Genomic DNA, 27,279 nt, shown 5'->3' on the forward strand with positions numbered 1-27,279 from the left:
GTCCCAGAAGTGGGCGACATTTCTCTCACACGGACTACAAATCAAATCCCGCCACCACATCACGTGACCCACCGCTGTATTTTAACGTAAGCGACTGGAAAGCCGGTCACGTGGTTACACACAACCAATGACATGCAGAGTAGGGCTAAATAGTATTCCATTCATACCTAGTACTCGGCGTCTTAACACTAGAGGGCAATGGGTCTTTAGAGAAGACATATTGCCGGAGCCTTATTCCATAGCTTTTAAGATGTGGTCTCGGGTAAAATGGCGGCTGCGGCGGGCTTATTTTGCACAAAGGTTGAGCGGTTGAACTTGACGTCGTTATTTTGTAGCAGTGAATGGTTTATCAATACAGGTGGGTGATGTGTTGACGATTCCATGTCGGTAGTGACGCCCCCTTCGTCACGGAAAAGAGGTGGGGTTAACAGTGATGTGACGTCAAGGTTTAAAGAGCCAGCTCCCGAGCTCCACGTTGCTGACAGGGAGGCCGTGATGAGCAGAGTGACCGGGACACCGTGAGCTGCTGGACTTGTGTGAGCGTGAGGGCAGCGGCCCGGCAAGGTGAGGCTTCATTTTATTATTTGTGCTCTTTACCATAACCCAATTATACATCTCAATGTCAGTGGATCCTGGCGACCTGTCATCTTGTGCCCTCAGTACTAGAAACCATGGTACATGGTAGTGTCAGCCCTTGTCTGTCACCCTATCACCTTATATATTGCCCTATACTCTGGGGGGGGATCGCCTTCGTGCACTATACTCTGGGGGGGGGGGGGAGAGATCGCCTTCGTTCCCTATACTCTGGGGGGGGGGAGAGATCGCCTTCGTTCCCTATACTCTGGGGGGGGAGAGATCGCCTTCGTTCCCTATACTCTGGGGGGGGAGAGATCGCCTTCGTTCCCTATACTCTGGGGGGGGAGAGATCGCCTTCGTTCCCTATACTCTGGGGGGGGGAGAGATCGCCTTCGTTCCCTATACTCTGGGGGGGGAGAGATCGCCTTCGTTCCCTATACTCTGGGGGGGGAGAGATCGCCTTCGTTCCCTATACTCTGGGGGGGGAGAGATCGCCTTCGTTCCCTATACTCTGGGGGGGGAGAGATCGCCTTCGTTCCCTATACTCTGGGGGGGGAGAGATCGCCTTCGTTCCCTATACTCTGGGGGGGGAGAGATCGCCTTCGTTCCCTATACTCTGGGGGGGGAGAGATCGCCTTCGTTCCCTATACTCTGGGGGGGGAGAGATCGCCTTCGTTCCCTATACTCTGGGGGGGGGAGAGATCGCCTTCGTTCCCTATACTCTGGGGGGGGGAGAGATCGCCTTCGTTCCCTATACTCTGGGGGGGGGGGAGATCGCCTTCGTTCCCTATACTCTGGGGGGGGGAGAGATCGCCTTCGTTCCCTATACTCTGGGGGGGGGAGAGATCGCCTTCGTTCCCTATACTCTGGGGGGGGGAGAGATCGCCTTCGTTCCCTATACTCTGGGGGGGGAGAGATCGCCTTCGTTCCCTATACTCTGGGGGGGGAGAGATCGCCTTCGTGTCCTATACTCTGGGGGGGGGGGATCGCCTTCGTGCCCTATACTCTGGGGGGGGGGATCGCCTTCATGCCGTATACTCTGGGGGGGGGGGGGGGTTCGTGCCCTAATTAATATAACCCATTTGTGTGTCTCAATGTCCGTGGGTCTTGGCACCCTGTGCTCCTGGCTCTCACTATACCACCTTATTATATTGGACTGTTGCCTCTGTGCCCTGCACTGCGGGGTGGTTGCCCTCCTTACTATAGCCCATTTGTACGTCTCAGTGTCTTGGCGCCCTTTTCTTCTGTCTGTCGCACTTCTACACTGAGCTGTCACCTTTCTTGCCCCGTGCTGTCACTCTATTGCCTTGTTATAATGGACGGTTGCCTCCAGACCCCACACTGCTGGTGGTCGCCCTCGTGCCCTGCACCACAGGGTGGTTCTCATGCCCTCATTACTACGGACCATTTTTACTTCTCAGCGTCCTTGTGCTGTCTCCCCGCTGTCCTCATGCTGAGCAGATAACAATGAAAAGTCAAACGTATTTGTGTCTTCAGTGAACGCCGTCCTGTAGGTTATACGGCATCCCCCCCTCCATTATGGACCGGGGCACTGCCACTAATATTGTCTGCATCTCTCCCCCTATAGAATCCATCATGTCTGGTCCATGGCTCCTTCTCGCCTCCCTGCTGCTTGGTTCTGTAATTGTGAGCTCCTCAGACGATTTGGCTGCTCCTGCCTCCCGTGATTGGCTGAGTGCGGCTTCCTTCCTGCAGGACATATTGGAGCGGTATGGGGAGAATGAGACCCTCTCATTGCCGCAGCTGCAGACTCTGCTAGAAAGACTGGAGGTTGGACGAGGGGCCAGGGAGTCCCGCAACATATCACAGGTGGGTTATATGTCAGCAGAGCGCTAATCCTGGAGCCGGGAGGGAGACTTATCAAAACTGGTTTAGGTGCCCATAGCAACCAATCAGATTCCAGCTTTTATTTTCCAAAGAAGCTCTGAAAAATGAAAGGTGGAATCTGATTGGAAGCGGGAAGCTAAACCAGTTTTCCTTTACACCAGTGTATTGTGGAGGGAAGACCAGCTGCCCATATTCCCACATGTATGTAAATCATTCCTGCAGTAGTATTTTCAGAGTAAGGGCTCATGCACACAAACATATTTTCTTTCCGTGTCTGTTCTGTTTTTTTTGCGGACTGTATACAGAACTATTCTTTTCAACGGGTGCGAAAAAAACGGAAGTTACTCCGTGTGCAAAGGAACATGTCCTATTACTGTCCACATTACAGACAAGGATAGGGCTGTTCTGTTCCACAAAATACAGAATGCACACGGACATCATCCGTGTTTTTTTTTTTTTTTTTTTTTTTTTTTTTCTAATCAGTTTTTGCGGACCGCAAAATACATACGGTCGTGTGCATGAGCCCTAAGGCCACTTTCAGACGAGCGAGTGTCATGCTCTGGACTCGCAGTGTGAGTATGCGGCAGCTCCTGTCCTGACCCCCCAGCACTGACTGTGGCGCATAGCATTATATTGGTTTATGATGCTATGTAACCCTTAGAGGTCTGGAATGTATTGGATAATGCTCCCAGTGTTATCTAATACATTCCAGAACTGTAAGGGTTACACAGCATCATAAATCAATATAATGCTGGGAGTTCAGGACGGGTGCTGCGAGTCCGGAGCGTGACACTTGCTTGTCTGAAAGCGGCCTTAGGGGATGTCCACAGCTAAATGTTGTCCTTGTTGAATTTTCGCAGAAAACCCGATGGCGGCCGTGTCCTTTTCTGCCTCGCTTTCATTTCAGTGGAAGGCAGCGCTGAGGGACACGTCCCTTCTCGAAGCACCCGCAGCTATAAGCCGCTTCTTCGCCATCCTCATCCCTGCCTCCTATCAAGGGGTGTGGGAGGCAAAAAGGACAGAATTTCAGCTCCGCTGTCCGCCCCAAAACTCCGCAGTCAAATCCATCGTGTGAACGCCCCCTAATAACGGTTTGCGCTTTAGTGATCCGATCAATCCTCTCCAATCCTTCAGAAGTGGAATTCTATAGTGTGTGCGGTCTGATCTGTAGATTTGAGTGGTAATAATACCAAGGACAGATCATATCTGATGGATGCATCAGCTGTTGTAAGACCTGGGTGCTCACCCTGCAGCTTCTTCCGCAGCGTGGCGAAAGGGGTGCTTATCAATTCTTTTATTATATTACCCCCGTTTACAGGGCCTTTTTGGGCACAAAAGGACTGTATGTAGCAGGGCACCCTTTGGCACAGCAATGAGATTTCTGCTAGGGTACGTTCACATCTGCAACCAGATTTCACCCGATCCAGCATTGCCGGATCCCCAGCGGTTATTCGTCTGCTCCTGGTAAACTGTAGGATCTCCACTCATTCCCAGAACAAAAGGGATCCACATAAAGACCAAACCCCTTTGGCACCGCACAGTGATTTCTGATTGCTAGAAAATGCCCTTTGCTCGGAAAGTTGCTTCAGATTATCAGAAATCTGTGCTGTGCCAAAGGGGTTTGGTCTTTACATAGATCCCTTTTGTCCTGGATGTGAGAGGGGATCCTAAAACTTACTGATGTGTGATCTTGCATATGGATCTACAACCGAGCATTTTCACTGGATTTAAACTTCCCGTAAGGACGCATGCACACGACTGTGTTCTGCATCTGCGTCCAGTCCGCATTTTTCCTATGTCCCATCCTTTTCTGTATTGCGGATGATGGGAGTGAGAAAAAGGCAGAGTGCACACAATGAAGGTTCTGTATTTTGCAGACCTGTGGTTTGCAGACCACAATAGGGACTCGGTCGTGTGCATGAGGCCTAGTATGGTGTATATAGAGTACGTGTATATGGCCTGGCGGATGAACAGGTAATCTCCAGCTAATCTTACCTGGCACGATTAGTGCTGACGGGAAGGGGGCGGCAGCCGTTGTAGAGCGGGGTGTTCTCTCCGTCCAGAATACGTGTGAATGGTGTAAAGTGGTTTATCTGGGGTTTTCCAATAGATTAACACACGCAGCGAGGATTTACTGAACAGAGGGCTCTTTATAGAGACCGTAATCGCCACAAACGCCCAGTCCTTTCATCTGCAGCCCATGAGTCCTACACGTTCCACCGTAATGGGACCTGAGGCGTGCTGGACTGCCAGCTATTCTAGATTACAGGATAATCCTAGTAAATGTACCTGAAGAGGAAGGAATCCAGCTAAAATGTTGTCGTCTGGGACACGCCAACCCCTGCCAACGCTAGTGCAAAGCAAAACTGTAGGAGTCGCCCATAGGAACCGCTCGGGTTCCCATGTCCATATTTTGAGGGTAGTCCTCAATGCACTCCACGTGGTCACCTTTTTGGTGATGGATGCGGATGGTTGGCCGCTGACGTGATTTGCGTCGTCCTGGTGAATCCGCTGGATCCCTTTTGGCCTCCTTGGAGGGACAGCTCTGCCCCCTAGTGGTGGTTTCCGGGCTTGTTGACAGAATGGGTGAAGCAGCCCTAGAATGTTTCACAAATGATGGCAATTTTAATTCTTTATGCATCTTTGATTATTTTTGAGGGGGAGGGAAGAGGGTGAATTCACTCCAGGTACCTAATGCTGCTGCCATAAGAGGTGACATGGCGTGTATGAAAAGTAGTAAATTGGAGGACGCAGCATGTTGCACCTGTGCGCCCATGACAACTCTTCCTGGTCTGAGTTTGGGTCAGAACTATTACAAGGATGTCCCAAACTGTATTGCATTCACATCATTGTATACTTGCCCACCCCCCCCCCCCCCCCCCCCCTCTTTGGAGCCCTGGGCCTTCTTTCCTGACATTTTTAGATCTCTGACCTACATTGTAATGCATCTGCTCAGTGAAGCTCTCTGCAATCAGCTCCGAGATGCAGAACCCCCCTGGGTACGGTTTGTAATTGCAGGGTCCTAGACACACACCCTCGTGTCATCTAAAGGTTTTAACATTTTGGCTTTTAGTTTTTTTAAAATTTTGGGGTAGGATCGCTTACAGGATCCCTATTGCTGATTGGCTACCACCACAAATATCGGTTCCTGTATGTATCTAAAGATGGCCGCACACATTAAATGCATGTCAGCCGCCATCTAATGCGTATGGCGCGTGTCCCAAACCTCCTCGAAGGATGGGGGAAGTTGGATTTCAATGTGTCAGATCCCTTGGTTATCAATAGAGGGTTTGGTAGCAGCTTCTCCACATGCATGCTCGGCTAAGCCCAGTGTGCACGTGTACGTCTGTATGTCCAGCTTAAGCTACATTCACACTTGCGTTTGGGGTTCCGCTTGTGAGCTCCGTTTGAAGGCTCTCACAAGCGGCCCCGAACGGCTCCGTACGGCCCCAATGCATTCTGAGTGGATGCGGATCCGCTCAAAATGCATCAGTTTAGCACCGTTTGGCCTCCGTTCCGCTCAGCAGGCGGACACCCGAACGCAGCTTGCAGCGTTTTCGTGTCCGACTGGCGATGCGGAGCCAAATGGATCCGTCCAGACTTACAATGCAAGTCAAGGGGGACGGATCCGTTTGACGTTGACACAATATGGTGCAATTTCAAACGGATCCGTCCCCCATTGACTTTCAATGTAAAGTCAGGAGTCCCTATTAATATACTATCAGATCGGAGTTTTCTCCAATCCGATGGTATATTTTAACTTGAAGCGTCCCCATCACCATGGGAACGCCTCTGTTAGAATATACCATCGGATTTGAGTTAGATCGTGAAACTCAGATCCGACAGTATATTCTAACACAGAGGCGTTCCCATGGTGATGGGGACGCTTCAAGTTAGAATATACTAAAAGAACTGTGTACATGACTGCTGCCTGGCAGGTGCTGCCAGGCAGCAGGGGGCAGACCCCTCCCTCCCTCCCCTGTATTTAACTCATTGGTGGCCAGTACGAGAGTTCCGATCGGAGTCCCAGTTTAATCGCTAGGACTACGATCGGTAACCATGGCAACCAGGACACTACTTCATTCCTGGCTGCCATGGTTACTTAGAAATTTTAGAAGCATTATACTTACCTGCGATGTCTGTGACCGGCTGGGAGCTCCTCCTACTGGTAATTGAAAGGTCTGTGCGGCGCATTGCTTATAGCACAGACCTTTCACTTACCAGTAGGAGGAGCTCCCGGCCGGTCACAGACAGCGCAGGTAAGTATAATTTGCAAAAATTGCTAAGTTACCATGGCAGCCAGGAATGCAGTAGCGTCATTTTAATTAGGGAGGGGGGGCCGGCCGCACTGGCCACCAATGAGTTAAAAACAGGGGTGGCTGGCCACCAATGAGTTAAATACAGGAAGGGGGGGGGGGGTAATCATGTACACAGTTCTTTTAGTATATTCTAACTTGAAGCGTCCCCATCACCATGGGAACGCCTCTGTGTTAGAATATACTGTCGGATCTGAGTTTTCATGAAGTGAAAAATCAGATGTGAAAAAAACAGTTATGCAGATGGATCCGTTCTGAACGGATGCAAGCGTTTGCATTATAGGAGCGGATCCGTCTGTACAGACACCAGACGGATCTGCTCCTAACGCAAGTGTGAAAGTAGCCTTAACCTGACGTCTTCTGTGTGTATATTCTGTGTGTCACCGTCTGTATCTTTCTTGCAGTGTCTCAGCGCCTCTACCCTATTTTCTGCTCACAACCTGACCTCTGATTCCACGGTCGACGCAGGGGGTCTGCAAAGTCTCTGCCCATCAATCCTTCAGCAGTTGGAAACAAAAGCGTGCCAGGAGAATGCCATCCTTCACAATGACACCGAGACAGAGGGAAGACCTAGCAGCGCTGAAGGTAAGAAAGAAGCCACCTTCACCACATGTTTTCGAGGGTCAGTGACTGAAGGACATCAGGGATTTCAGGCTGCGGGCACGTCTGGCACCTTTTTTAAAAATGTTTTGTAACTTCCTTTTGATTAATGTGTTTGATTTTAGTTGGCAAGAGCCTAACGGCATTGGCGGCGGTAAGAAGGTATTAATGTGGACCGTACGGCTGCTTTCTTTTCCAGGTCACGTCATTGTAAGGCGTTAGGAGTTCCTGTTTATGGGGTTTCATTCAGTCTTGGTTCTCCCCAGGATAAGCCCATCTGTGAAGACCTCTGTGGGTCTGACCCCCTTTATGTCACTTTATTATAAGGGCACTTCCTCCAAAAAATCATCCGTAACTATAGGTCCATGTTGTCCTTTTTATTTCAAGTTTTTTATAAATGACACTTAAAGGGGGGGTGCAGCTTTTTAAAGGTCCTCTCTCAGCAGATTTGTCCCTATGACACTGACTGACCTGTTACATGTGCTCTTGGCAGCTGAAGACATCTGTGTTGGTCCCATGTTCATATGTGCCCGCATTGCTGAGAAAAATGATGGTTTTAATATATGCAAATGAGCTTCTAGGAGCAACGGGGGCGTTGCCATTACACCTAAAGGCTCAGCTCTCTCTGCAACTGCTGCACCCACTGCACTTTGATTGACAGGACCAAGCAGTATAAACATTGCAGAGGGTGAAGCAGTTGCAGAGAGAGCAGAGCCTTTAGGTGTAACGGTAACTCCCCCGTTGCTCCTAGAGGCTCATTTGCTTATATTTTAGGACATAATTTTTCTCAGCAATGTGGACACATATGAACATGGGACTAATACAGATGCCTTCAGCTGCTAAGTGCACATCTAAGGCTCCATTCACACGTCCGTGGTGTGTTGCGGACCCGCAATTTGCGGATCCGCAAGACACCCGCCCGGCACCCCCATAGAAATGCCTATTCTTGTCCGCAAGCTGTGGACAAGAATAGGACATGTTCTATGTTTTGCGGACCTGAAGATCGGGGCCGCGCTCTGCAAATGCTGACTGCACACTGTTTGCTGTCCGCATCCATTCCGTCCCTATAGAAAATGAATGGGTCCGCACCCGTTCCGCAAAATTGAAGAACGGATGCGGACCCATTTGCGGACGTGTGAATGGAGCTTAACAGGTCAGCCGGTGTCATAGGTACAAATCTGCTGACTGATACCCTTTTAAGCGTTTTTGGCTGACCCATTCACCCCGCCAGACCTGTAGAGGGACGCATACTTGCCTGCTTTCTGCCACTCGGTTCTGGCTCCTTTGTTTCTTCTGTCATTGCTGCACTTTGGTTCCTGCTTTCAAACTTCCATTGGCAACCCATCACGTGGGCCAGTGCATCTGATGACTGGTGACGGTGACCTGTCTCCCAAAGCGGCATGAGACCTCTGTCCACCACAAGTTGGGACTGGAGTGCTGCATTAACGGAGGGTGACTAAAGGAGCGGGAAGCAGGTAAGTATGCATCCCTCCACACGTCCGGCTGGGTGTGTGACAGCCAAAAAGGCTTAAAAAGCTGGACAACCCCTTTAATCACTGTATACATGAACAGTTGTGCAGTTTTCTCATATGCTTTGTATTACAGTTCTGTCCCATCTTCAAGATATCAGCTTGCTGTCAGTGAATGAGAACCCTTGATTGCATTCAGCGGCAGTAACCCTGTATATAGTAGAATAGTAGGTCATCCTTCTGAGAAGTGCTAAAGGCCAGGTGATAACCATTATATGCCATTGCATCTTCCCTTAGGCCTCTTTCACACGGGCGAGTATTCCGCGCGGATGCGATGCGTGAGGTGAACGCATTATTGCACCCGCACTGAATCCACACCCATTCATTTCTATGGGGCTGTGCACACGAGCGGTGATTTTCACGCATCACTTGTGCGTTGCGTGAAAATCGCAGCATGCTCTACTTTGTGCGTTTTTCACGCAACGCAGGCCCCATAGAAGTGAATGGGGTTGCGTGAAAATCGCAAGCAAGTGCGGATGCGATGCGATTTTTCACGCACGGTTGCTAGGAAATGATCGGGATGGGGACCCGATCATTATTATTTTTCCTTTATAACATGGTTATAAGGGAAAATAATAGCATTCTGAATACAGAATGCATAGTACAATAGGGCTGGAGGGGTTAAAAAAAAAAATAATGTAACTCCCCTTAATCCACTTGTTCGCGCAGCCGGCATCTCTTCTGTCTTCATCTTTGCTGTGCAGGACGAAAAGGACCTGTGGTGACGTCACTGCGCTCATCACATGGTCCGTCACATGATCCATCACCATGAAGAAAGAAGAGAAAGCCGGGCTGCGCGAACAAGTGGATTAAGGTGAGTTACATTTTATTTATTTTTTTAACCCCTCCAGCGCTATTGTACTATGCATTCTGTATTCAGAATGCTATTATTTTCCCTTATAACCATGTTATAAGGGAAAATAATACAATCTACACAACACTGATCCCAAGCCCGAACTTCTGTGAAGAAGTTCGGGTCTGGGTACCAAACATGCAGATTTTTCTCACGCGCGTGCAAAACGCATTAAAATGTTTTTGCAATTGCGCATTTTCCCGCGACGCACCCGCATCTTATCCGGCTTAAAACCATGACGCCCGTGTGAAAGAGGCCTAAGGGTCCTGAACGGCCCTGATCCCATATGTAATGAGGAACAAGTGAATAGAATTTCTCAGAACTTGTCAGACGAGGATGACTGGTAAGAGCCGAGACAGATCGGCAGATTTTTGGAGGGTACTAACGACGTGACTCTGTTAGACCAGTTCTTATGCCTCCTGCAGCCTTAGGGGATGCAATACAAGTGGGATGTTACATGCTTAGTCTTGCTGTAAGTCTGTTTCTATGTCCTTCTACTGCATACACATCCCTTACTTTGTCCTCTTGTCCCACAGTCTGGGGTTTTGGGTTCGTGGCAGTCACGCTGATCAGCCTGTCCTCTCTCCTGGGTGTGTTCTTTGCCCCATGCGTAGAGAGACCCATCTTCCGACGACTACTTATCTATTTCATCGGCCTGTCCATTGGCACGCTGCTGTCTAATGCTCTCCTGCAGTTGATCCCAGAGGTGCAGTACCAGTTTCCACCACAGAGGGAACCCACGCTCTACAGAACATTGAACCACACTGACCATTCATATACTGTACAACGGGGGAGGGTGGTGGTTATAGTTGTATCTTCATCGCCTTATTTATTTTTCCATGACCTATCTGTGGTAGAAGACTAAAGCATCATTCAGTGTCTCCACCTAGCTTCTGCCTTCATGTAACCCTTATAGAGCGCATCCGTCTCATGTAATACAACATGCCCTAAAAGCTGAGCCATTCATTTAAAGGGGGGGTCCTGGTGAATGCTGACGTCTCGGAAGGTGCTGCCTCCATTCCCCCATGTCCTTGATGAGCTGACAGATCTATCTGTAATTCAGTGTATATGTTTTTGATGCCCTTTAGCCGCCATTTTGCAGGAGGAGCCACTAGTCATATTTGCAAAAGTTTGGCAACGTCACGTGGCATACCATTGTGATATACTTCCTCTACTGGTTCACAAATCAAAATGGCGGCCACTGTGACTGTTAACTCAATCAGAACCGCCGCGCTGTGATGTGTCTACCGGTCCTTACTGAATACAGCGATAGAATATTTTTTTAATGATATTGTTAATTTTATGTCAATTCAACCTCTTTCTTGTTTTCAGGGTGTAATTAACGTCTGTATTTCTGCTGTAACCGATCTATTTGTAAAAGGAGCGTAAAAAAACAAAAAAAAACTCAACCCAAACGTTCAAATATGGCAGCCGTTCCCGTGACCTCCTCCCTTCTCTTCCTTTATCTGGTTCCATTTGCCCCCTTTACTAATAGTGTTGAGCGCGAATATTTGAATAGCGAATTTTAATCGCGAATATCGGCACTTTGAGAATTCGCAAATATTTAGAATATAGCGCTATATATTCGTTTTTAGAATATTCGTCATTTTTTACATCTGAACACATGATTCCTCCCTGCTTCTTGCTTGTGGGCCAATGAGTCATTGGAATCAGGTGTTCAGATGTAAAAAATGACGAATATTTTAAAAACTAATATATATATATATAGCATTATATTCTATAGTGCTATATATTTGTTTTTGACCCACGCCTGTATTGAGCGCGCAATATTCGCATATTACGCGATCATTACCTTGCCGATTTTCGCGTAAAAAAAAAAAAAGTATAATATAACCAATTTGCAAATATATGACGAGTATTCTACAAAATATTAGCGAAATATAACCAATTCGAATATGACCCCTGCTGCTCATCACTATTTACTTATGCATGTGAGAGATGGGGTATAGGTGGCTGTAAGGGAGGCAGCATGCTGCAGCTGAAACCTCCCTCTCGGTGTGAGGAAGCAATGGAGACCATGCTCTTCTGTCCTTGGTGGAAGGGGGGAGGAAATGGAAATAAAAAAAATCTAGATGACCCCTCCTATGGGAGTATCGGCTACAGCAGAATTACCTGGAGTTTTTGGTTTCCTCGGTTATATATGGCTGGGCCATTGGATCCATTTTATGAAGAGCCATTCATTAGAATGTGCTGGTGCAATGCCCTCTGATCGGAGATTGGTGGAAATCATGGGACTCATGCACGTTTATACTGAGCGCAATACATGCAATATAGTCATGACAGCTCATTAAGGGGGGTTTCTGGGAGTTTGACACCGATAACCTATACACGGGTGGGGGTCTGACTTGCAGCACCCCCCGCTGATCAGCTGTATGAACAGGCCTTGGTGCTCTAGTGAGCTCTGCAGCCTCTTTCTAGACCAATGACGTCCTGTTCATCGGTCACATGTCCCATTCAATTTAATAAGCCTGGGCTGCAATACCAAACATAGCCACTATACAACGTATGGCGCTGTGCTTGGTATGCTGTGAGGAGGACCGGAGCATCGCGACCTCTTCAGACAGCTGATCGGTAGGAGTGCCGGCAGTGTCACCCCCCCCCCCCCCCCTACCGGTCAGATATTGATGACCTATCCTGACGCTAGGCCATCAGTGTCAAACTCCTGGAAAACCCCCTTTAAGGGGTTGTACAGGATAAGCAAAACATGGCTGCTTTCTTCCGGCAACAAAATGCTCCATGGGTTATGCCTGGTAAAGCGGATCTCCTTCAGTAAAGTGTATGTCGCTCAGCTGCAATACCACACACAACCTGTGGACAGGCGTGGCACTGTGTTTGGAAGGAGCAGCCATGTTTTTGTGATCTGTGCAACCTTGTTAACTGGGAGAGAAGCTGGATCTTGCTGGGTTTGAGATGTAGACTCCGAGCAGGACTGGAGCGATATGTGCATGAGGCCCATGACTTAATAGATGTGATCAGACTGTGTCTATGGAATCAGATCATTAATCATCTTTTGTTCTCTCTCCCGTCCCTGTGATTTGAATCCTCTGTCCTTCTTTCCTCTCTAACATCCTTATCTCTCCCTGATGTCTCTGTCCCCCCCCCCCCCCCCCCCCCCCCCCCTTAATTCCTTCTTTAGTGTGGGGTTATGGCTTCCTATGTGTCACGGTCATTTCCCTCTCCTCCCTCCTGGGGGCCGGCGTGGTTCCCTTCATGAAGAAAGCCTGTTACAAGCGTCTTCTCCTCTTCTTCATTGCTCTCGCCATTGGGACCCTCTATTCCAACGCTCTCTTTCAGCTCATCCCCGAGGTATGGGGGACCTCGTACAATCCCAAGACACCGTGTGTGTGCTGCGTGGTGTGAGACAGTGCATGCGTAGTCTTAGTCGCTGACATCTTACAACGTTCCAGTTACGGTCTACTTAAAATGGGGGTCACTTTATTTTACTTCTCCACTATGGATTTTTTTTACTTGTACATGTTTTCTTCTCCATTCACAGCAAACGTTTACATTCTGCTGATGAAGCAGTGCACACAACTCCTATGTGGCAAAAATTTGGCCTGTCTTTCATCAGGCTCAGTTGGGTGAACCTGACCATTTGTAGCACCCCACACAATAGACCGGGGCGAGCTTGCCCCTTCCACCAGCTAAGAGCCCCCGCTGACAAAACTTCATGGGAGTCCATCCAAACTGGAGACCCTCCGCAGAGTCTGTTTTCCCCTGCTCCCCTCCACAGCCTTATCTGACTGTGGCAAATCGAAACCGCCTTAGGGTCCATTCACACGTCCGTATGTGTTTTGCGGATCCGCAAAACACTGACACTGGCAATGTGCGTTTCGCATTTTGCGGACCGCACATCGCCGGCACTCTCATAGAAAATGCCTTTTTCTTTTCCGCAATTGTGGACAAGAATAGGACATGTTCTATTTTATTGTGGATCCAGAAGTGCGGATCCGCAGATGCGGACAGAACATTCCGGCCCCATTGAAAATGAATGGGTCCGCACCTGTTCCACAAAATTGCAGAACGGATGCGGACCCATTTTGCGGACGTGTGATTGGACCCTTAGACTGTCTGTAAAGTGCCGTTATCCTGCCTTATAACACGTCATCCAAGCCAAAAAGTTATCGTCAGGTGGGATGGTGGAGTTAGCATGGATAGGCCTCCACTAGCTGTTAGGTGGGGCCCGGCATCCTGCACCCTCACCGATCAGCTATTCAGACTGCGCTCCCCATTGAAGTCAATGGAAGCAGTGCTGCAGTTGACAGTGCTGTGTGAACAGCCGATTGGTGGGGGTGCGGGCTGACGGACAGACCCCACCAGTCTGCCAGTGATAGCCTATCCTGAGTAAAAGCTGGACAGTCCCTTTAAATCTCCTGAACTATGGCACATTTAATTCCCCCCCCCCCCCCCCCCTTCCTGACAGCCATTTTCGACAAAGAAACCCCTATCAAACTATAAATTATGAATCGGAGTGCCCTGTTTGGGTTTCTGAGAGATCTCTCTATTTTGAGACGCTCCAGAGTAGTAGTAAAGTATGACTTCAGCTTTGGATGTGAATGGAGAAGAAAGCACAAGCAACGTAAAAAACAAAACAAAAACCTTATTTCTCATTTTATGCACATTTAAACTGAAACGTTGTAGAAAATGCTCAGAAGCGGAGGTTGTTTTCCACTTGAGGCTGAATTTGTGCAGTTTGCAAAGGGAATGGGCTATGAAGAGGAAGACTGCTACTTCCCGCTTCTGGCTTTGGCTAAAAAAACTGCATCAAAAACTGCTTGTGTGATCTCGGCCTCAATCACACATTCTCCAGAACTGTGGAAAGCCCCGTGGTTCTCCAGCTTGCTAGGCCGGGCTCCTTGTAGTGGTTCCCCAGCTTGCCAGGCCGGGCTCCTTGTAGTGGTTCCCCAGCTTGCCAGGCCGGGCTCCTTGTAGTGGTTCCCCAGCTTGCCAGGCCGGGCTCCTTGTAGTGGTTCCCCAGCTTGCCAGGCCGGACTCCTTGTAGATCCGGCCGGAGAACCATGGGTGCTTTACCTCTGTTCAAGGAAAACTCCACTTCTAGAGCCGCTTTCTTGGTCATTGCTCCAATGGCAACTCCCTATTATACTGTTCTTATTGGAGGTGCTCCTACTAGCTGTGGGAAGTCTATGAAATCCTAGCAGAATTGCCCATGGCGTGCTCGATTTCCTGTGCCCAAACTAATATAAGGTGAAAGTTCTGGCCGATCAGGCCAGTGATGCCCTCTACAATAGTGAAGAGTGAAGTGCCATGGGCAGGTGCACAGGTCGCACACCCCTAAAGCTGGCCACTTACATAGGTAGGTGTGATCCCATTCTCATCCTGAATCGATGGGGCACCAAAACCACAAGGCCTTCTTCTCACTGCGTGTGCAGAAGGCTATAATGAATTACTAGGAATCCAGGCAGGTTGAGGGTGATGCAGGGTAAACGTCCAGGCCGGACCTAATTATTAATAGTATCTCATGAGAGCAAGTCGTGTGACTGAAAACATTTGCGCAACTTGCTGTCTGGGAAAAGTCGCGACCCCCAAAAAAGCCAACACGTTTGAAATTTCTGCAGTAGTCACAGTTGCGGCATGTCTCATCGCAACCCCCCGGTGATGGTCAGGTGCTATGATGCCTCGCGACCTAGCCCCAGCCTAATGGGGGCATTCACATGACCATATTTTAGATCCGCATCCGATCATCATTTTTGCGCATTGTTTCATTTTAATGGGACTGCAAAAGATGCGGACAGCGAACGTGTGCTGTCCACATCCATATGTCCTTTCCGTGGCCCTACAATAAAAAAATAATAATATAACATCTCCTATTCTTGTCCGTTTTGCCATTTCTAACAAAGGGCGGGACATGCTGATCCGCAAGATGTGGAACACACACAGCCGGTGTCCGTGTCTGGTGGATCCCCAGTTGGCAGACCGCCAAACGGATTCGGCCGTGTGAATGCCCCCTAATGCAGAGGAAGAGTGGAGCAATTGCCTATAGCAATCGGATTTCAGATGCTGGTGATTGGCATCACCTCCACTTATTGCTGCTCATCAGGAGACTTTCTGAATGCCTCTACAGCAGCGCCATAGAGAAGTCGCATATTTTTGCGCAAAAATTGGCCAGCTTTATGGCGGTGTATTCTGCGCTTTGAACTTATTTTTTAGAGGGAGGAGGAGGCAAGGCCTGTGCACCCTGACAGATTTAAGATTACTTTTGGCGTAAATTGCACCTGGAATCTACGCCAGCTCTGATCTGGTGTACGTTTCAGCCGTGGGCACCCAGAGCTCCTACGACCCCCCCCCCAAAAAATTATAAAGTCGCAAGTCCCTCGATCATTTTTATGAATCCTATGCCGGCGGGCTTTATACTAGGGCTGGTCTTGGTGAATCCACCCAGCTATGAAGTCTGCCTTTTGCATCTACTGCGCGCAGTCCCAGCTAGGTAAGCGATTCCAATAGTAACAGAATTGGGAGTTGCTATTTAAGCAGTGTCATGGTGTATGTGGAGAAGCTGCCATAATGGACATTACTGGGATGTATGTCCTTTGACTGATGCCAATACTGGGTCGTGACTCTTATTTCTTACTGTACTGCAGGCATTCGGCTTTAACCCGCAGGAAGACTCTTACATAGCCACATCCGCAGTCCTCTTTGGGGGATTTTATCTTTTCTTTTTCACCGAAAAGGTCCTGAAGATGCTTCTCAATCGGAAACATGAGGTAATGTCTCGGCAATGATGGCGCCGTGCTGACTTCATTGGGAGCAGCGTTGTAATAACGAGCTTCCTCCGCATCCATTCCTGCCCCATTGAGAATGAATAGGTCCACACCCGTTCCCGATATTTCGGAACGGATGCGGACCCATTTGCGGACGTGTGAATGGACTCTTATACTAATGTCCTTTCCTCTGCAATAGGTGATCAGTGGTGGGTCCAACACCCGGGAGCCCTGCTGATCAGCTGTTTGAGAAGGCACCAGCGCTCGTAGTAGTAATATTTTATTAATTTTTTTGTGATATAGGCAATGTTAGCAGATCCATGCTGAAATCATCATTAGCGTTGAGCGAAGCGAGCTTCGGATGCTTCATCCGAACTTGCTTCATTCAAAACTTCGGAATAATACTGTACTGAGATCAGTCTCCGTACCGTATTAGACTGTATGGGCTTTGAGGAGCCGAAATAAGTTATTCTCAAAGTGACGCGTAACTTCGTTGAATTACTTCGGTCGTTGATTTTTAAAGTGGGAAAACCACTTTAAAAAGTTAAACCGGACTCGACTTCGGTTCCGAGGTACTAGTTGGTTTTCCACTTTAAAAATCAACTCCTGAAGTTATTCAGCGAAGTCACACCCGACTTCGAGAATAACTTACTTCAGCTCATCGGAGCCCATACATTCTAATACTGTACGGAGACAAATCTCAACACTAATCCATCATCATCATCGGATCCCCAAAGTGTGAATGGGCCCTGTAGTGTCTGTCAGTGACTCCTTCTTTCCGTTCCCTCCTCAGCACGGGCACAGTCACTATACTGCCGACACCAGCAAACGGGATGCCGAAGAAGGGGTGACGGAGAAGCTGCAGAATGGCGACTTGGATCACATGATTCCTCCACCAGGTGGCAGTGAGTCTGACCTGCGACAACACCCGGGTGATGAGAAGGTTGTGGTGGGGTCTCTGGCTGTGCAGGTTAGTGATGAATCTCCTTCTCCTCCATGCATGCATCCCTTATGATTTACAATTGGCGCACACTTACATGTCCTGTATCTTCTGATGTAGGAACTCCCGGGGAAGCAAAGCTCTTGTTACTGGCTCAAAGGGATCCAGTATTCTGACATTGGCACACTTGCCTGGATGATCACACTGAGTGACGGACTCCATAATTTCATAGATGGCTTAGCTATCGGCGCCTCGTTTACAGTGTCCGTCTTCCAAGGGGTCAGCACGTCTATCGCCATCCTGTGTGAGGAGTTTCCCCATGAACTTGGTATGTTAACCGATGCCAACCAAAGCAAGATCTGCCATATTGGGCTCTCCATGTTCTGGATTGTGTGCTAAGTGAAAGTCCTATCTTGGATAACATTTTTAAAGGGAGACTGTTGTCTCCAAAATTGGTAGTAAGCATATCTCCATGAAAGGTAGGTACACTGCAGCATGACCATACCTTTCTTGTGAAAACCCAGTCCTCCAATCCTGAGAAAGGCTTCTTGTGGTTTTTGGTGCACCATTAATCCAACATTGTGCTGCCGAACAGCTCCCCCTCTTGTTTGAGTGACAGCCCCTAAGATTTCTCACCCTGTATAGATTACACAGGGGAAGCTAGATGCTCCGAATGGAGTAGCCCCGCCTGTTGCGCACCAAAAACGTATTTGCATTTAAAAAAAACACCCTTTTTTGTTTAAAACGAAGAAGCTTTTATCAGGCTGGATTTTCACAAGAAAGGTATGGGTATGTTTCGGGACACCTACCCTACACTACATGTATGCTTACTTTGAAAGTGATTTTGGAGGTGAGAGCCTCCCGCTGAAAAATGTGCGAAAGAACTGCATTAAGGGTCTATTCACACGTCCATAGAAAGGGTCCGCATCCATCCGCAAATTGCAGAACCGGTACGGACCAATTCATTCTCTATGGGGCAGGAATGTATGCGGAGAGCACACAGTGTGCTGTCCGCATCTGCATTCCCGGAGCACGGCCCCAATCTTCCGGTCCGCGGCTCCGGAAAAAAATAGAACATGCCCTATTCTATTCTTGTCCGCAGTTGCTATGGGGGTGCCGGCTGGGTGTATTGTTGTGAATGGACCCTTAATGACAATTCCATGAGGAAATCCACTGTAGTAAGGTTGCGGTAATAAGATCTAGGCCTGCGGGGACTTTCATACTTGCGATCTCTCAGCAGACACAGGCTGCATTGGATTATTCCCGTAGTTCTTATTTTAGGTGATTGCCGTTTTAAAGTGCATCTGTCAGCAGTTTTGTACCTATTAAACTGGCTGACTTATTACATGTGCACTTGGCAGCTGAAGACATCTGTGTTGGTCCCATGTACATATGTGTCCACATTGCTGAGAAAATATGTTTTAATATATGCAAATGAGCCTCTAGGAGCAACGGGGGCGTTACCATTACACCAAAAGGTTCTGCTCTCTCCAACGGCCACGCCCTGTGCACGTTGATTGACAGGGCCGGGAGTGTGGACATTCACTGCCTAGCCCTGTCGATCAAAGTGCAGAGGGCGCAGCAGTTGCAGAGGGAGCAGAGCCTCTAGGTGTAACGGTAACGCCCCTGTTGCTCCTAGAGGCTCATTAGCATATATCAAATTACATTTTTCTAAGCAATGCGGACACATATGAACATGGGACCAACACAGATGTCTTAGCTGCCAAGTGCACACGTTACAGGTCAGCCAGTGTCCTAGGGACAGATCTGCTGACAGATGCCCTTTAATATATTCCACTGTTTTATCAGAATGTCATTTATAAGTCCAAAATTTTATTCTGAATAAAGGGTTTTCTTACATTGCAAACTTATCCCCTATGCGGCCGTCCCATAGAGAGTGAATGGGAGAGCAGCAAGCAGGCTTGACCTGCCGAGCCATTCATTTGATCAGTGGGGGTCACAGCGTTCAGGTCACCACCAGCCAGATACTGTGGATAGGGGTTAAGTTTGTTTTGTGGGGAAACCCCCTTTATTTTGTTTTATAATTTTAGGGGTCAGGGCTATATATATATATATATTTCTCTTATACAAAGATCTAAATCACCTGCATAAAGCCTCATTCACACGTCCGTGTCCGTGCTCAAATCCGTGAGCAGGTGGTCAGTGATGCATCCATGAAGCTGTCCGTGAAGGATCAGTGTTGGGTCCCGTGTGTCCGTTTTTTGCTGTCCATGTTGCATCTGTGTTTTTCAGTGACATCTTTTCCTAATCATCCGTCAAACACGGATGCAGCGTGGTCGGCATTCGTCTTACATCCGTGGTTTTCACAGACCCAAAGACTATAATGCGCGTGATGGATCCGTGAACATGGACAAAATAGAGCGTGCATCCGTGCTAAAACACTGATGTGTGAATACGCACATTAAAATGAATAAGGGCGTGTGCTGTCCGTGGAACACTGACGTGTGAATGAGGTATAAGGCCCCTTTGACACGAGCAAATTTTCTGAACAGTTGTGATGCGTGATATGAACGCATAGCACCCGCACTGAATCCTTACCCATTCATTTCAATAAGTCTGTTTTACATCAGCGTGTATTTTTTATTTTTTTTATTTTTTTATCGCGCATCAGTTCTGTGTTGCGTGAGAATCGCAGCATTTTGCGTTTTTTACGTAGCCCTGGCCCCTTAAAAGTGAATGGGGCTTCCGGTTAGGCCTCATGCACACGACCGTATTTTTTTGCGGTCCGCAAAACGGGGTTCCGTTTTCCCGTGATCCGTGACCGTTTTTTCGTCCGTGGGTCTTCCTTGATTTTTGGAGGATCCACGGACATGAAAAAAAAGTCGTTTTGGTGTCCGCCTGGCCGTGCGGAGCCAAACGGATCCGTCCTGAATTACAATGCAAGTCAATGGGGAGGGATCTGTTTGACGTTGACACAATATGGTGCCATTTCAAACGGATCCGTCCCCATTGACTTTCAATGTAAAGTCTGGAGTCCCTTTTATACCATCAGATCGGAGTTTTCTCCAATCCGATGGTATATTTTAACTTGAAGCGTCCCCATCACCATGGGAACGCCTCTATGTTAGAATATACTGTCGGATATGAGTTAGATCGTGAAACCTCATTTCCGACAGTATATTCTAACACAGAGGCGTTCCCATGGTGATGGGGACGCTTCTAGTTAGAATATACTACAAACTGTGTACATGACTGCCCCCTGCTGCCTAGCAGCATCCGATCTCTTACAGGGGGCCGTGATCAGCACAATTAACCCCTTAGGTGCCGCACCTGAAGGGGTTAATTGTACTATCATATCCCCCTGTAAGAGATCAGGGCTGCCAGGCAGCAGGGGGCAGACCCCCCCCCCCCCCCCCCCCCCCCCCCCCTCCCAGTTTGAATATCATTGGTGGTGGTACAGTATCAATCGTTGGTGGTACAGTGTGCGCCCCCCATCGGCCCCCCCTCCCTCTATAGCATTAACAACATTGGTGGCCAGTGTGCGGCCTCCCATCTCTCCCCCCCCCCCCCCATCATTGGTGGCAGCGGGTTACTAGCAATAGTACAATAGTAAAAGATTCATACTTACCTGGGAGCTGCGATGTCTGCTTCCGGCCGGGAGCTCCTCCTACTGGTAAGTGACAGTTCATTTAGCAATGCGCCGCACAAACCTGTCACTTGTCACTAGGTGGAGCTCCCGGCCGGACACGAACATCGCAGCAGCCGGTAAGTATGAATCTTCTACTATTGTACTATTGCTAGTAACCCGCTCCCACCAATGATCGGGGGGGGGGGATGGGATGCTAAGTAACCATAGCAACCAGGACTGTAGTAGCGTCCTGGTTGCCATGGTTACCGATCGGAGCCCCAGCGATTAAACTGGGACTCCGATCGGAACTCCGCTGCCACCAATGATGGGGGGGGGGGGGCGGGAAGAGGGGAGGCCGCACACTGGCCACCAATGTTGTTAATGCTATAGATGGAGGGGGGGGCCGATGGGGGGCGCACACTGTGCCACCAACGAATTATTACAATAGAGGGAGGGGGGGGAGACACTGGCCACCAATGATATTCAAACTGGGGAGGGGGGAGGGTCTGCCCCCTGCTGCCTGGCAGCCCTGATCTCTTACAGGGGGCCGTGATCAGCACAATTAACCCCTTCAGGTGCCGCACCTGAAGGGGTTAATTGTGCTGATCACGGCCCCCTGTAAGAGATCAGGGCTGCCAGGCAGCAGGGGGCAGTCTTGTACACAGTTTGTAATGTATTCTAACTAGAAGCGTCCCCATCACCATGGGAACGCTTCTGTGTTAGAATATACTGTCGGTTCTGAGTTTTCACGAAGTGAAAACTCCGCTTTGAAAAAGCTTTTATGCAGACGGATCTTCGGATCCGTCTGTATAAAAACTAACCTACGGCCACGGATCACGGACACGGATGCCAATCTTGTGTGCATCCGTGTTCTTTCACGGACCCATTGACTTGAATGGGTCCGTGAACCGTTGGCCGTGAAAAAAATAGGACAGGTCATATTTTTTTCACGGCCAGGAAACACGGATCACAGATGCGGCTGCAAAACGGTGCATTTTCCGATTTTTCCACGGACCCATTGAAAGTCAATGGGTCCGCGAAAAAAAACGGAAAACGGCACAACGGCCACGGATGCACACAACGGTCGTGTGCATGAGGCCTTACAATGTGTTTTTCACTGATGGTCGCTAAGAGATGTTGTTTGTAAACCTTTCGTGTTTTATTAATTTTTTTCACACGCGTGAAAAACGCATTGCACCCGCGCAAAAAAAAAAACTGAACGCAATCGCAGACAAAACTGACTGAACTTGCTTGCAAAATGGTGCGAGTTTTACTGAACGCATCCTGAGCCAATCCGTATCATTCGTGCGAAAGAGGCCTAAGGGCTTTTATTGAGCCCCCTGCACCAAAGAAGTGGCAGCCTAAAGTTTCATTGCTTTGTTTCCACCAAAAATGTGAGCTCCTTCTTTTTTTTTTATTTTTTTTTTTTTTTTTTTTTTTTTTTTTCTTCCCCTTTCCTGTTTTAGGCCTCATGCACACAACTGTATCTGTTTTTGGGGTACGCCAAAAATAAAAAAATAGATACCAGCCGTGTGCGTTGCGCACTTTCCGGTTCTGCGCGTCCTGCGTTGTAAAAATGTTACTCTACAGTACTCTTACAATGCAGCAAAATTAGTAGCTTGTACGTCTCTCAATAAATTTGGCGCATTTTAGTCCATTGTATTTTTATTTTATTTTTATTTTTTTCTCTGATGCGGTCCTCATCTTTTGCAGCCCCATTGAAAAGAATGGATCTGCATCTAATCCGCAAAACATGCAGATCAGATGCAGACCAAATATGGTCTTGTGAATGGACCCTAAGGAAAGGGACGCGCTCGCATCTCATGCCCTCTTCTCATGGCAGGAGATAGAAGAGAAATGGGCGCAAAAGAAAGTCTATGGACCCGTCTCAGTTCCGTCCCGTGCAGTGAGGAGAGAGCGAGCGTGATATGGGAGCTCTTCTCTCTCCTCATTCTAGTGGTCAGTGGGGGTCTCGGCACTCAGCCCCCCCACTGATCAAAACTTTTGATATCTCTGTGTGACCTATCAAGTTTTAAGAGAAACTCAGTGACCCCCCTTTGTGATGCACAAGAAAAGACCACGTATCAGATGGGCAGAGCTCTAATACACAGGGTGTGCCACCGCAGCTGGGTCATATGGCATTGCCACATTGTGATCTAATGAAATACCAGACATCAGCTGCTCCTAATGATATTCTTATCAGTTCATGTCCTTGATGAACTGCCTATGACTGCCGTCGGTGCAAAAAAAAGCTTAATGAAGTCATTATGAACACTCGGTACAGTTTGGGAATTTTATGATGGTTACACAACATGGTCATTAACCTTGGAAAGAAGCTGATTGTGTGGCCCGCGGGTCACGGTCTGTGCCAGTCATTATTTCCAGGTTGGTATCTGTTTGTGGATCTGAACCTTCTGCTATGTTGTGTTGCAGGCGACTTTGTCATCCTGCTGAATGCTGGGATGAGCATCCCTCAGGCGCTCTTCTTTAACTTCCTGTCCGCTTGCTGCTGCTACCTCGGCCTGGCTTTTGGGATTCTCGCCGGCAGCCACTTCTCTTCCAATTGGATCTTCGGTTTAGCTGGAGGAATGTTTCTGTACATCGCTCTGGCCGATATGGTGAGTAATACCGGATTGATCATTCAAGATATTGAAGGAGGACTGGCACAGGGGTGTGGTAGGATAGGGCGGTGGAAATGAACATGTTTATTAGGCTCTGTTCACATTGTGTTTGGAGTATATGGCAAACGTATACATAGGCTTCTGGCCATTCAAAAAATATGGCCTCTGTTGGGCTGGTATACTACTTTTGTGTGCGTAGAAATGCATAGTTGACTATGCTTTTCTATACAAGGGCACCCCATAAACTGTGTTAGTGGTTTTATTATTGGAGTCAATGGATAACCTATGCCGCTGTATGCCTGTACAATAGGTCAGTGCCTTCCATCAGGAACAGGCAATACTCCAGACGGCTCAGATGTGATGTGAACAGAGCCTTTAAGGGGTTATCCCATTATAAAGACCTGTAGGATAGGGGGATAGGTGTCTGATCTGATGGGCCCTCACCGATCACAAGAATCAGGACCCACTGTTTCTTATTGGAATGGGGGGGGGGGTCACACATGCGCCATTTAACTCTGGTGGACTGCCGGAGATAGCCGAGCGCTTGTACTCTGCCATCTCAGACAGTCCCATAGAGTTAAAGGGGTTATCCGACCTCTATAATGCCCCTCCAAATTCCCGGGCACCTCATAGGTCAGGGGTCAGCAACCTCCGGCACTCCAGCTGTTGTGAAACTACAACTCCCAGCATGCTCCATTCACTTCTATGGAAGTTCTGAGAACAGCCAAGCAGGTGTGCATGCTGGGAGTTGTAGTTTCACCACACCTGAAGTGCCGAAGGTTGCTGATCCCTGTCATAGGTTATACCTGCCTCGCCCCCGTCACCCGCATCTCTCCTGATGCCCAAATGGTCGCTGCTGCATGTCCCCGTCACGTGCCATTCCAGTCAAACAGAAGAGCACTGAATCCTCCATGATCGGCGGGGGTCCCAACAGGCGATCAGACACTGGTTCCCTATGTTGTAGAGAGGGGATAAGTCCTTTATAATGGGACAACCTATAGAAAGGGGCGACCATATCGTTTAATGGATGCACAATATTTGCTGGATGTCGTACCATGTGCAGTTGCATCTCCCCGTGCCTGATGTCAGATGAGATGGGAAAGTCTGCACACCCCGGTGTAATTCTTTGGCTTGGGTAATGGTGATGATGGAGGAAGAAGGCAGTGGTGGGGATGCACAGAAGGAGGGGCGCCGATGGGATATATCTAGCGGCAGAGGGCAGACTTGTCAGCAAAACGCCAGACGCAGTGATCACTTCTAGACAAGCCCTCTAAGGTTACAGCCACATGTGGCACATACTCTGTGGCTTATTAGCAGTGGAATTGTGTACAGAAAATACACACTGTAATACAGTAGCCACTAAGTGGATGAAATGGTAAAAATTTCTCATCCACACACAGCAAGAAATCCTCACTTAAAGGGGTTGTGTCACTTCAGCAAATAGCATTTGTTATGTAGAGAAAGTTAATACAAGGCACTTACTGATGTATTGTGATTGTCCATATTGCCTCCTTTCCTGGCTGGATTAATTTCTCAATCACATTATACACTGCTCGTTTCCATGGTTACGACCACCCTGTAATCCAGCAGCGGTGGCCGTGCTCTTGCACTATAAAAAAAAAAAAAAGCACCAGCTTATGTGCGGTCCTACAGTCCCGGGCCCCCAGAGAGGCTGGAGCTTTTTCCTATTGTGTGCAAGCACGACCACCACTGATGGATTGCAGGGTGGTCATAATCATGGAAACGAGCTGTGTATAATGTGATGGAAAAATGAATTCAGCCAGCAAAGGAAGCAATATGGACAATCGCAATACATTAGTAAGTGCAACTAGCTGAAGTGACACCACCCCTTTGACTTCACTATAACACAGTCGGCACTCCGCTGTCCGTAGTGCGGTGCACCTGTCCGGGGCTGCCGTCCAGCTCACAAATAGAGGAAGAAGAGGATCGGCACTCGCAGATTAAATGCAATTCTTGTATATTTATTGCCACATCAGAAGAATTGACGCGTTTCGACTCACACTTAAGTCTGTCTCAAGTAGGTCAAGTGAGTCGAAACGCATCAATTCTTCTGATGTGGCAATAAATATACAAGAATTGCATTTAATCTGCGAGTGCCGATCCTCTTCTTCCACAACCCCTTTAACTTGACCTGTGGTGGCGGACTCCATCTGTAGCATTTCCATTTATGTTGCAGATTTTCATTGTTTGCAGTGCAGAGGGTGACGCCTACGTCAAACTACCCCCCCCCCCCCCACCCCCCTTCTAGGATTTTTTAATTTTTTTTTTTATATGAAAACTGCAACCTTTGGTGCAAATTTTGCTTCTCTGGAAATACATTCCACCCATCCTGAGCTTACCCTAGATGCTCATGTCCCTTCAGGGTTGCTAGAAGCTCGCTAGCACGTTTTACGTGAATCTATATGTGCACGTTACATGGTCATGTGGCCAAGGAGATTAAAAACCGAGAAGGTCTCCTGTAACATGAGATGCCTTCCTATTGTTCTTCAGACTCCATGATATAGACCTCATGGTCCCACAGAGGTTACGTTTCTCCTGCCCATCATAACACTTTATTTTTTTCTCTCTGCTTCAGTTCCCAGAGATGAATGAAGTCAGTAAAGAGGATGAGGAGGGAGGACGTCCCCTCACTGCCTTTCTCATACAGAATGCCGGCCTGCTGACGGGGTTTGCCATCATGCTGCTACTGACAACGTTCTCTGGTCAGATCCAGTTGGGATAGGCCAAGGATGGAGACTTGTGAGGAGGAAACTGGACCAAGGGAAGAGGAGCATTTTACAGCACAGTGTTAACCCCGCATACTGGTGGAAATGCCGCCATTTGTACCTGAAGAGGGCCTTCCCTCTACCTACATGGTGTCCCGTCCCACACCCAAGGAGCATCAGGGGTGACTGACTATTTCTTCCTAATGCGATTCGATTACGAGGCCTGTACCAAATCCGTCACGACCAAAACCAACCACCGCTCGCTCTCCTTTCACATCAGTCTCTGACTTGGAGATTTGAGGACTCTGGTTTTAGACGTTTATCTTATCATATTGATAAGTGGATTTTATTCCAATGGACCAAAGCGACTAGACAAAATGGTTGACTTTTCTCCATGTCCTGTGCAACAGAGGCGATGCTGGAGCCGTGCCGAACCGAACCACTGCTTCATTGGCACCATAGCCGTTCCGTTATTTCTTCATCCAGCGGCGTCCGATGAACTGACCCAAGAGCCGCCGGTTACAGAGAACAACCCAGACTGACGGGACCGAATGCGTCCCATGCTGCTGCTCTGTCCAAAAGCAAAGTAGTGTATCCCGAAGTACAAGGGGGAAGAGAAGTAGAAATCTTGTTGTGCATGACTGGTGCTGCGCTGTAAGCTTGCCATATTATAGTGGACATAGCACCGTCACGGGAGGGATCTTCCAGTGCTGGGGGTGGATTTGCACATTTTTGGGATTTGTGTGCATGTTAGTAATAGTACTTATTAGAGAATGCTGAGCTAGTATGTCTTCTAGAGCAGCAGAGCTGAGTGTGTGTGTGGTCCTGTAGCTACGATAGTACAGCCCTCCTTCGCTGTACTGCCATCATTCCTTACCCACAATGCTTTTAGAAATACTCTGTTGGGAAGAAACTTCATCATAATTATTATTATTTTTTAA

General features: G+C 48.4%; 1 protein-coding gene across 2 annotated transcripts; it reads left to right on the forward strand.

Moving 5' to 3' along the window:
* Window positions 1-406: 406 nt before the first annotated feature.
* On the forward strand, window positions 407-27,279 carry SLC39A14 (solute carrier family 39 member 14). Of its 2 annotated transcripts, none has more exons than XM_040414776.1 (9): window positions 407-564; window positions 2,165-2,406; window positions 7,145-7,325; window positions 10,259-10,428; window positions 16,343-16,465; window positions 17,256-17,432; window positions 17,523-17,730; window positions 23,425-23,609; window positions 26,209-27,279. In XM_040414776.1, exons 2-9 carry the CDS (start codon window positions 2,173-2,175, stop codon window positions 26,353-26,355), a joined length of 1,425 nt encoding a protein of 474 aa, XP_040270710.1. In that variant the 5' UTR covers window positions 407-564; window positions 2,165-2,172; the 3' UTR covers window positions 26,356-27,279. The 2 variants fall into 2 exon arrangements, with proteins under 2 accessions (XP_040270710.1, XP_040270709.1); XM_040414775.1 differs by lacking the exon at window positions 10,259-10,428 and adding an exon at window positions 12,880-13,049 and having other exon boundaries at window positions 26,209-27,274.

The sequence above is a fragment of the Bufo bufo genome, chromosome 1 (genome assembly GCF_905171765.1).
Source record: "Bufo bufo chromosome 1, aBufBuf1.1, whole genome shotgun sequence".
NCBI classification, from domain to species: Eukaryota; Metazoa; Chordata; class Amphibia; order Anura; family Bufonidae; genus Bufo; species Bufo bufo.

Bases quoted from the DNA above. Each gene is read 5' to 3' on its own strand.
- SLC39A14 (XM_040414776.1), top strand. From the start codon at position 2,173: ATGTCTGGTCCATGGCTCCTTCTCGCCTCCCTGCTGCTTGGTTCTGTA. The intron at 17,433-17,522 runs GTTAGTGATGAA...CTTCTGATGTAG, and splicing joins TGGGGTCTCTGGCTGTGCAG to GAACTCCCGGGGAAGCAAAG. The intron at 17,731-23,424 runs GTATGTTAACCG...GTTGTGTTGCAG, and splicing joins GGAGTTTCCCCATGAACTTG to GCGACTTTGTCATCCTGCTG.